Source organism: Zophobas morio, unplaced genomic scaffold, assembly GCF_036711695.1.
Source record: "Zophobas morio isolate AGI-343-1 ecotype UQ-CSIRO unplaced genomic scaffold, CSIRO_AGI_Zmor_V1 ptg000383l, whole genome shotgun sequence".
Lineage (NCBI taxonomy): Eukaryota > Metazoa > Arthropoda > Insecta > Coleoptera > Tenebrionidae > Zophobas > Zophobas morio.
The window spans coordinates 21,378-33,312 of record NW_026972487.1 but is presented as its reverse complement, the minus strand read 5'-3'; the positions used below and the strand labels follow the sequence as shown (position 1 = coordinate 33,312).

The 11,935-nt window shown below is 35.6% G+C and overlaps 1 protein-coding gene across 1 annotated transcript; it reads right to left on the bottom strand.

Annotated features, from left to right (window-relative positions):
* Positions 1-1,366: 1,366 nt before the first annotated feature.
* On the bottom strand, positions 1,367-3,841 carry LOC135120487 (uncharacterized). Its single transcript, XM_064044795.1, has 8 exons — positions 3,730-3,841; positions 3,376-3,636; positions 3,073-3,282; positions 2,714-3,024; positions 1,994-2,479; positions 1,928-1,944; positions 1,642-1,724; positions 1,367-1,590 (listed from the first exon to the last, which is right to left on the bottom strand). Exons 1-8 carry the CDS (start codon positions 3,839-3,841, stop codon positions 1,367-1,369), a joined length of 1,704 nt encoding a protein of 567 aa, XP_063900865.1.
* Between the last annotated feature and the right edge of the window lie 8,094 nt (positions 3,842-11,935).

Below are 11,935 nucleotides of genomic sequence, written 5' to 3'. Positions count from 1 at the left end.
CAGAATCGACTCAGAATAGGAAAAGGAGACGTTTAGGTTAATTTTATGCATTCTGGCGTTCGTAGATACAAGAAAACTGTTAAAATTCTTCAGAAACGTCACTTTTGAAGTGTTTTCTTGTACTTTTAAGCCACTCAGATACCCTACGGGCTCGGAAAGTGCAACGAAACCATCAAATTTTAGCTAGAAACTGTATTTTTGTCGATTTTTATTGAATTTGAACTATATTTCAACGTTTTTTGATGGTTCTGAGCCACCAAACACACTTAAAGCATGCAGAATCGACTCAGAATAGGAAAAGGAGACGTTTAGGTCAATTTTATGCATTCTGGCGTTCGTAGATACAAGAAAACTGTTAAAATTCTTCAGAAACGTCACTTTTGAAGTGTTTTCTTGTACTTTTAAGCCACTCAGATACCCTACGGGCTCGGAAAGTGCAACGAAAGCATCAAATTTTAGCTAGAAACTGTATTTTTGTCGATTTTTATTGAATTTGAACTATATTTCAACGTTTTTTGATGGTTCTGAGCCACCAAACACACTTAAAGCATGCAGAATCGACTCAGAATAGGAAAAGGAGACGTTTAGGTCAATTTTATGCATTCTGGCGTTCGTAGATACAAGAAAACTGTTAAAATTCTTCCGAAACGTCACTTTTGAAGTGTTTTCTTGTACTTTTAAGCCACTCAGATACCCGACGGGCTCGGAAAGTGCAACGAAACCATCAAATTTTAGCTAGAAACTGTATTTTTGTCGATTTTTATTGAATTTGAACTATATTTCAACGTTTTTTGATGGTTCTGAGCCACCAAACACACTTAAAGCATGCAGAATCGACTCAGAATAGGAAAAGGAGACGTTAAGGTCAATTTTATGCATTCTGGCGTTCGTAGATACAAGAAAACTGTTAAAATTCTTCAGAAACGTCACTTTTGATGTGTTTTCTTGTACTTTTAAGCCACTCAGATACCCTACGGGCTCGGAAAGTGCAACGAAACCATCAAATTTTAGCTAGAAACTGTATTTTTGTCGATTTTTATTGAATTTGAACTATATTTCAACGTTTTTTGATGGTTCTGAGCCACCAAACACACTTAAAGCATGCAGAATCGACTCAGAATAGGAAAAGGAGACGTTTAGGTCAATTTTATGCATTCTGGCGTTCGTAGATACAAGAAAACTGTTAAAATTCTTCAGAAACGTCACTTTTGAAGTGTTTTCTTATTATTATTATTATTATTATTATTATTATTGTTAAGTATGTTCAACAGAGTTGACCTCCAATTACAGAACATACATCACAGAATTTAATATTTAACAGTAAAATTTATTTCACTATCTTCCTCCTTTAAAACAAAAATTTAATTCAAGATAAATCCGAATATTCAAGACTCCTCAGCTCATTGACAGTGGTATGAAATAAGTCTAGGTGTAGATTCACATAGTTCCCTAGCCTGCACATAGTTTGTAATGGTGAATATTTCAACACATTAGTACGCGGCGTGTGATTATAAAATAATGATCCCTGCCTCGAACTGTAAGATCTTACGTTTACATGGAAATTGATCTGTGCAAGTAAACTGGGACAATCTAAAATTGAATTTAGTAATTTTTGTAGGAATATGACTTTCGCTACTTTACTTCTTTGAGTAAGAGTTTGAACAGCAAACCTTTCTAAAAGTATGATCTGGGAGTATCCTACACTAGGATAGAATCCATCAGTTCTGAAACATAGATATTTTAGGAATCTTCTGAGCACTCTTTCCAAATTGACTATATGACACTTATAATGTGGAAACCATACAACGGATGCATATTCCAACTTGCTCCTGACAAACGCATTAAAAATTTTTAATAAAGTACAATTGCTAGAGAATTCTCTAGCGTTGCGAATTACATATCCATAAACCTTAAGTGAACTATTTACCGTCCTCTGAACATGTTCTGCAAATGATAATTTTTTATCAAATACCACACCCAAATCGGTAACTACTTCCGGTCTACTCAGTAGAAAATCCTTTATTGTGTAATTCCACAATATTTCATCAAACTTAAGTCCGAAAGACATAACAACACATTTGTTTTTATTAACAGGAAGCTTGTTCATGCGACACCATTTTGTGACAAAGTCAAGGTTGTTTTGAAGAGTTTCACAATCCGAAGGATTGCGGATGATAGTAAAAATCTTTATGTCATCCGCGTATAGTAGACATGGTACATTCAGCTCCGCCACGAGATCATTAATAAATAAATTGAATAGCAAAGGTCCTAGAACTGATCCCTGGGGTACCCCTGAAGTCGCTATGAATTCCTCTGAAGAAAAACCATGAACGAAAACATATTGTTTACGATTACACAAGTAAGAAGAAAAAAATTCGACAACTCTTGGAGTACAGCCCATATTACTAAGTTTAGTCAACAGAATACTATGATCTAATTTATCAAATGCCTTTGATAAATCAAGGTAAATAACATCAGTCTGAAAACCGGAGTCTATTGATCTGGAGATATATTGAGTAAGGGCGCACAAATTAGTAGTTGATGACCTACCTGGATAAAAACCATGTTGTATTTCTGTCAATGAGTTTTTAACTTGAAAGAAAATTTGCTTGTAAATAACAAATTCAAACACTTTTGAAAAGTTGTTTATTAAAGCTATTGGACGATAATTTTCAATACAAGTCTTATCGCCAGATTTGAATATCGGAACCACTTTAGCGTCTTTCCACATATCTGGAAAAGAAGCACTTTCCAGACATAAATTAAACAAAACTTTCAAAGGTCTAGCAAGACTGTCAGCACATTCTCTGATGATTAATGCCGGTATTTGGTCTGGACCAGCCGTATATTTAGGTTTGAGTTGATGCATAGCTTCAATAACATCATGTTCTGAAACAGGAATAAGTGACACAAGCTGCGATAGATTAAAATTATCTGTTGGCGAGTTATTCCACCCAATACATGAATGAGGATTGTAAACTGATTTAAACATTTCGGAAAATGCGTGCACTATTTCGCCTGGCCCTGAATAATTTAACTCATTACAGCTCATATTGAGTGGTATATCTGTACCATTTGTCTTAAATTTAATAAACTGCCAAAATTTATTCGGATCACTGGAAATTTGGTTTTCAACCTTCGCTACATATTCTTTATAAAGTCTTGCCAATTTTCCTTTGATATCTTTACGCAGTTTTCTATATTCATTATAATCCTCCTCGTTACGATATGTTTTATATTTTTTCCAGAACTTGCTTTTCATTTTTATTTTGTTTATGAGCTCTAAGGAAAACCATGGGGGATATTTGTGACCGTGTGGTTTATTCTTAGGTATCAGTGAAGTAAACAAATTAAATAGTTTCCCGTAAAACTCACTGCACGCTAAATTGACATCACTGCAGTTGTATAAAGATGACCAATCAATAGAAGAAATGCCGTCATTAAGCAACGCAATGTCAACTTTACGAAAATTCAAGCTATCAAATTTAATCACACCTTTTATAAAACTCGTTCGCCGAATAGGACTTTTAACCGTCACAAGAAGAGACGGATGATGAGCATCTTCAGCAACAAGGTTCTCATCAGATTTTTGAACTTCACATGACATATTAGAAATAACCATATCAAGCAGCCTCCCTAAAGAATTAAAAACCCTATTGTATTGAAAAAGCTCAAGGGTATCCATGAAATGAAGAAGTGGGGCAGTATTGCCAAGTAATTTTTTTGTACTTAAGTAGGAGCTGTATTCAGGTATGTTGAAGTCACCGATCAAAATAATATTAGATTTGAACACAAATTTCAAGGAAAATATGGCATCGACCAAATCATAATACCTGTTCATGTTAGTATTTGGAGAAATATATATGGCAAATATATATAGAGGATTAATAGGATCAGCAATTTTTACACACAATACATCAATATCTTCCAAAGAGTCGAATAAGGTATTTTGCAAATTAATTGACTTCGCTAATAAAACAGTTCTAACACCTAACAACACTCCGCCACCTCTAGACTTGCCAGACATATCAAAATCTCTGTCTTTTCTAAATACCGAAAAATCAGGAGGAAATAGCTCCCTGCTAGTAACATCCTGTCTTAGCCAGGTTTCAGAGATGCAAATGACATCAAAATTGCAAGTAGAAACAGAGTCATATAAGAGATTAGTTTTCGTGTTAAGCCCCCTTGCATTTTGATAAAAAATAATTAAAGAATGGCCAAAAGAAGAATTATTAGAACTTAGACTGTCCTGTGGAACTGATTGCTATGCTATAGCTAATATGTTTTGCTTCAATGTGTCCATGGCCGACTTATACACTGGACACCTCGGATCCCATACCGCATGATTTTTATCCATACTCACATTTTGCGATTTCTCCAGTTTAACACAATTCATACAGCATAGAGTTTCAGATGAACAGTCCTTTAAGTCGTGATCTTCGCTGCATTTAGGACACGCCCGGTTCTTTTTGCAATATTTAGCAGAGTGGTTAAATTCTGAACACCTGAAACAACGTTTGATTTCATGGGCATCGTAAATTTGACAATAGTCATAACCAACTAGAAGAAAATCCGCCTTAATTAAATTTTCATATGTGGTTCTGTCAAGCTCAAGCACTGCTTGGAAGATTTTTCCGTTACTTTTAGTGGGATAAACTTTTATCACCTTGCAAATAGAATTTAAGTTAAAGAGATTGGAATTTGTTTTAACCACGTACTCGATGAGTTCCGTTAAATCATTTACCGAAAAATTTCGCGTTAGACCCACGATTTTGACCCTAGGTAAAATACCTTTGACCTCCGTGATTTCGTAGTTTTCTGATAGTTTTTCTACAGCAATTTTTTTAAAACGTGCTGTCTCATCAGATGATGAACATCCTATCAAAACACCTCCATCTTTAGTCTTACGCACCTTCGAAATTTGTACGTTCACATCAACAGGGTTGATACTCGTAGAAATAACAGATTTAGTTTCCTGTACATTTTGCTCCTTATCTTTAGGCTTGATAATTATGGCTGGATTAGTCTTATTCATCATTATGTCCGAATATGTGGGTTTCTTTTCACTAACCGATAATTTTTCCGAAGAAAGTTTATTTTCAGCAACTTTTAAAAAATCGTTTTTAAGATCCGAAAATACACCATTTAAATTGTCAATTAATTCTGAGTATTTTACCTTGAGAATCCGATTAAATTCGTCCATATCTACGGAGAAGCATTTCCTACTGCAGATGGTGCAACTCCAGGAAAAACCAGGAACAGAAACCAAGGTCGCAAGCGCAACATCAGAGATTCCGACACAATCTATATGAAAATTTTTCCCGCACACACCCGAACAGGCAACAGAAGCCGTGTCCGGCCGAATTGCTCCCAAGCATGAACCACAATTACACAGCATTATTCTTATAAGTTTTGTCACAAAAGATCTATCAAACAAATTAAACTTTGTAAACAAAGTCAGCTGATGGTAACAAACGCCACAGGCGCCGCAGAAGCGGACACCTGCTGAACTACAAAAGTAAACAATCTAAATTGAAAAGGCGATTCACACTACAATAATCCTATAAACCAAGAAACAGGCAGCTAAGTTTACTACCTGGCCTTACTAGCCAATGGGGGTTATAGTTGCAAATCTGAAAAATTTACAGAACACCGCTAAATCACCAGAAAATGAAGAGCGAAAAATGACACGTCACACACACACTTCTCACTCTCCTCCTTTTCCTATCCTCTTGTACTTTTAAGCCACTCAGATACCCTACGGGCTCGGAAAGTGCAACGAAACCATCAAATTTTAGCTAGAAACTGTATTTTTGTCGATTTTTATTGAATTTGAACTATATTTCAACGTTTTTTGATGGTTCTGAGCCACCAAACACACTTAAAGCATGCAGAATCGACTCAGAATAGGAAAAGGAGACGTTTAGGTCAATTTTATGCATTCTGGCGTTCGTAGATACAAGAAAACTGTTAAAATTCTTCAGAAACGTCACTTTTGAAGTGTTTTCTTGTACTTTTAAGCCACTCAGATACCCTACGGGCTCGGAAAGTGCAACGAAACCATCAAATTTTAGCTAGAAACTGTATTTTTGTCGATTTTTATTGAATTTGAACTATATTTCAACGTTTTTTGATGGTTCTGAGCCACCAAACACACTTAAAGCATGCAGAATCGACTCAGAATAGGAAAAGGAGACGTTTAGGTCAATTTTATGCATTCTGGCGTTCGTAGATACAAGAAAACTGTTAAAATTCTTCAGAAACGTCACTTTTGAAGTGTTTTCTTGTACTTTTAAGCCACTCAGATACCCTACGGGCTCGGAAAGTGCAACGAAACCATCAAATTTTAGCTAGAAACTGCATTTTTGTCGATTTTTATTGAATTTGAACTATATTTCAACGTTTTTTGATGGTTCTGAGCCACCAAACACACTTAAAGCATGCAGAATCGACTCAGAATAGGAAAAGGAGACGTTTAGGTCAATTTTATGCATTCTGGCGTTCGTAGATACAAGAAAACTGTTAAAATTCTTCAGAAACGTCACTTTTGAAGTGTTTTCTTGTACTTTTAAGCCACTCAGATACCCTACGGGCTCGGAAAGTGCAACGAAACCATCAAATTTTAGCTAGAAACTGTATTTTTGTCGATTTTTATTGAATTTGAACTATATTTCAACGTTTTTTGATGGTTCTGAGCCACCAAACACACTTAAAGCATGCAGAATCGACACAGAATAGGAAAAGGAGACGTTTAGGTCAATTTTATGCATTCTGGCGTTCGTAGATACAAGAAAACTGTTAAAATTCTTCAGAAACGTCACTTTTGAAGTGTTTTCTTGTACTTTTAAGCCACTCAGATACCCTACGGGCTCGGAAAATGCAACGAAACCATCAAATTTTAGCTAGAAACTGTATTTTTGTCGACTTTTATTGAATTTGAACTATATTTCAACGTTTTTTGATGGTTCTGAGCCACCAAACACACTTAAAGCATGCAGAATCAACTCAGAATAGGAAAAGGAGACGTTTAGGTCAATTTTATGCATTCTGGCGTTCGTAGATACAAGAAAACTGTTAAAATTCTTCAGAAACGTCACTTTTGAAGTGTTTTCTTGTACTTTTAAGCCACTCAGATACCCAACGGGCTCGGAAAGTGCAACGAAACCATCAAATTTTAGCTAGAAACTGTATTTTTGTCGATTTTTATTGAATTTGAACTATATTTCAACGTTTTTTGATGGTTCTGAGCCACCAAACACACTTAAAGCATGCAGAATCGACTCAGAATAGGAAAAGGAGACGTTTAGGTCAATTTTATGCATTCTGGCGTTCGTAGATACAAGAAAACTGTTAAAATTCTTCAGAAACGTCACTTTTGAAGTGTTTTCTTGTACTTTTAAGCCACTCAGATACCCTACGGGCTCGGAAAGTGCAACGAAACCATCAAATTTTAGCTAGAAACTGTATTTTTGTCGATTTTTATTGAATTTGAACTATATTTCAACGTTTTTTGATGGTTCTGAGCCACCAAACACACTTAAAGCATGCAGAATCGACTCAGAATAGGAAAAGGAGACGTTTAGGTCAATTTTATGCATTCTGGCTTTCGTAGATACAAGAAAACTGTTAAAATTCTTCAGAAACGTCACTTTTGAAGTGTTTTCTTGTACTTTTAAGCCACTCAGATACCCTACGGGCTCGGAAAGTGCAACGAAACCATCAAATTTTAGCTAGAAACTGTATTTTTGTCGATTTTTATTGAATTTGAACTATATTTCAACGTTTTTTGATGGTTCTGAGCCACCAAACACACTTAAAGCATGCAGAATCGACTCAGAATAGGAAAAGGAGACGTTTAGGTCAATTTTATGCTTTCTGGCGTTCGTAGATACAAGAAAACTGTTAAAATTCTTCAGAAACGTCACTTTTGAAGTGTTTTCTTGTACTTTTAAGCCACTCAGATACCCTACGGGCTCGGAAAGTGCAACGAAACCATCAAATTTTAGCTAGAAACTGTATTTTTGTCGATTTTTATTGAATTTGAACTATATTTCAACGTTTTTTGATGGTTCTGAGCCACCAAACACACTTAAAGCATGCAGAATCGACTCAGAATAGGAAAAGGAGACGTTTAGGTCAATTTTATGCATTCTGGCGTTCGTAGATACAAGAAAACTGTTAAAATTCTTCAGAAACGTCACTTTTGAAGTGTTTTCTTGTACTTTTAAGCCACTCAGATACCCAATGGGCTCGGAAAGTGCAACGAAACCATCAAATTTTAGCTAGAAACTGTATTTTTGTCGATTTTTATTGAATTTGAACTATATTTCAACGTTTTTTGATGGTTCTGAGCCACCAAACACACTTAAAGCATGCAGAATCGACTCAGAATAGGAAAAGGAGATGTTTAGGTCAATTTTATGCATTCTGGCGTTCGTAGATACAAGAAAACTGTTAAAATTCTTCAGAAACGTCACTTTTGAAGTGTTTTCTTGTACTTTTAAGCCACTCGGATACCCTACGGGCTCGGAAAGTGCAACGAAACCATCAAATTTTAGCTAGAATCTGTATTTTTGTCGATTTTTATTGAATTTGAACTATATTTCAACGTTTTTTGATGGTTCTGAGCCACCAAACACACTTAAAGCATGCAGAATCGACTCAGAATAGGAAAAGGAGACGTTTAGGTCAATTTTATGCATTCTGGCGTTCGTAGATACAAGAAAACTGTTAAAATTCTTCAGAAACGTCACTTTTGAAGTGTTTTCTTGTACTTTTAAGCCACTCAGATACCCTACGAGCACGGAAAGTGCAACGAAACCATCAAATTTTAGCTAGAAACTGTATTTTTGTCGATTTTTATTGAATTTGAACTATATTTCAACGTTTTTTGATGGTTCTGAGCCACCAAACACACTTAAAGCATGCAGAATCGACTCAGAATAGGAAAAGGAGACGTTTAGGTCAATTTTATGCATTCTGGCGTTCGTAGATACAAGAAAACTGTTAAAATTCTTCAGAAACGTCAGTTTTGAAGTGTTTTCTTGTACTTTTAAGCCACTCAGATACCCTACGGGCTCGGAAAGTGCAACGAAACCATCAAATTTTAGCTAGAAACTGTATTTTTGTCGATTTTTATTGAATTTGAACTATATTTCAACGTTTTTTGATGGTTCTGAGCCACCAAACACACTTAAAGCATGCAGAATCGACTCAGAATAGGAAAAGGAGACGTTTAGGTCAATTTTATGCATTCTGGCGTTCGTAGATACAAGAAAACTGTTAAAATTCTTCAGAAACGTCACTTTTGAAGTGTTTTCTTGTACTTTTAAGCCACTCAGATACCCTACGGGCTCGGAAAGTGCAACGAAACCATCAAATTTTAGCTAGAAACTGTATTTTTGTCGATTTTTATTGAATTTGAACTATATTTCAACGTTTTTTGATGGTTCTGAGCCACCAAACACACTTAAAGCATGCAGAATCGACTCAGAATAGGAAAAGGAGACGTTTAGGTCAATTTTATGCATTCTGGCGTTCGTAGATACAAGAAAACTGTTAAAATTCTTCAGAAACGTCACTTTTGAAGTGTTTTCTTGTACTTTTAAGCCACTCAGATACCCTACGGGCTCGGAAAGTGCAACGAAACCATCAAATTTTAGCTAGAAACTGTATTTTTGTCGATTTTTATTGAATTTGAACTATATTTCAACGTTTTTTGATGGTTCTGAGCCACCAAACACACTTAAAGCATGCAGAATCGACTCAGAATAGGAAAAGGAGACGTTTAGGTCAATTTTATGCATTCTGGCGTTCGTAGATACAAGAAAACTGTTAAAATTCTTCAGAAACGTCACTTTTGAAGTGTTTTCTTGTACTTTTAAGCCACTCAGATACCCTACGGGCTCGGAAACTGCAACGAAACCATCAAATTTTAGCTAGAAACTGTATTTTTGTCGATTTTTATTGAATTTGAACTATATTTCAACGTTTTTTGATGGTTCTGAGCCACCAAACACACTTAAAGCATGCAGAATCGACTCAGAATAGGAAAAGGAGACGTTTAGGTCAATTTTATGCATTCTGGCGTTCGTAGATACAAGAAAACTGTTAAAATTCTTCAGAAACGTCACTTTTGAAGTGTTTTCTTGTACTTTTAAGCCACTCAGATACCCTACGGGCTCGGAAAGTGCAACGAAACCATCAAATTTTAGCTAGAAACTGTATTTTTGTCGATTTTTATTGAATTTGAACTATATTTCAACGTTTTTTGATGGTTCTGAGCCACCAAACACACTTAAAGCATGCAGAATCGACTCAGAATAGGAAAAGGAGACGTTTAGGTCAATTTTATGCATTCTGGCGTTCGTAGATACAAGAAAACTGTTAAAATTCTTCAGAAACGTCACTTTTGAAGTGTTTTCTTGTACTTTTAAGCCACTCAGATACCCTACGGGCTCGGAAAGTGCAACGAAACCATCAAATTTTAGCTAGAAACTGTATTTTTGTCGATTTTTATTGAATTTGAACTATATTTCAACGTTTTTTGATGGTTCTGAGCCACCAAACACACTTAAAGCATGCAGAATCGACTCAGAATAGGAAAAGGAGACGTTTAGGTCAATTTTATGCATTCTGGCGTTCGTAGATACAAGAAAACTGTTAAAATTCTTCAGAAACGTCACTTTTGAAGTGTTTTCTTGTACTTTTAAGCCACTCAGATACCCTACGGGCTCGGAAAGTGCAACGAAACCATCAAATTTTAGCTAGAAACTGTATTTTTGTCGATTTTTATTGAATTTGAACTATATTTCAACGTTTTTTGATGGTTCTGAGCCACCAAACACACTTAAAGCATGCAGAATCGACTCAGAATAGGAAAAGGAGACGTTTAGGTCAATTTTATGCATTCTGGCGTTCGTAGATACAAGAAAACTGTTAAAATTCTTCAGAAACGTCACTTTTGAAGTGTTTTCTTGTACTTTTAAGCCACTCAGATACCCTACGGGCTCGGAAACTGCAACGAAACCATCAAATTTTAGCTAGAAACTGTATTTTTGTCGATTTTTATTGAATTTGAACTATATTTCAACGTTTTTTGATGGTTCTGAGCCACCAAACACACTTAAAGCATGCAGAATCGACTCAGAATAGGAAAAGGAGACGTTTAGGTCAATTTTATGCATTCTGGCGTTCGTAGATACAAGAAAACTGTTAAAATTCTTCAGAAACGTCACTTTTGAAGTGTTTTCTTGTACTTTTAAGCCACTCAGATACCCTACGGGCTCGGAAAGTGCAACGAAACCATCAAATTTTAGCTAGAAACTGTATTTTTGTCGATTTTTATTGAATTTGAACTATATTTCAACGTTTTTTGATGGTTCTGAGCCACCAAACACACTTAAAGCATGCAGAATCGACTCAGAATAGGAAAAGGAGACGTTTAGGTCAATTTTATGCATTCTGGCGTTCGTAGATACAAGAAAACTGTTAAAATTCTTCAGAAACGTCACTTTTGAAGTGTTTTCTTGTACTTTTAAGCCACTCAGATACCCTACGGGCTCGGAAAGTGCAACGAAACCATCAAATTTTAGCTAGAAACTGTATTTTTGTCGATTTTTATTGAATTTGAACTATATTTCAACGTTTTTTGATGGTTCTGAGCCACCAAACACACTTAAAGCATGCAGAATCGACTCAGAATAGGAAAAGGAGACGTTTAGGTCAATTTTATGCATTCTGGCGTTCGTAGATACAAGAAAACTGTTAAAATTCTTCAGAAACGTCACTTTTGAAGTGTTTTCTTGTACTTTTAAGCCACTCAGATACCCAACGGGCTCGGAAAGTGCAACGAAACCATCAAATTTTAGCTAGAAACTGTATTTTTGTCGATTTTTATTGAATTTGAACTATATTTCAACGTTTTTTGATGGTT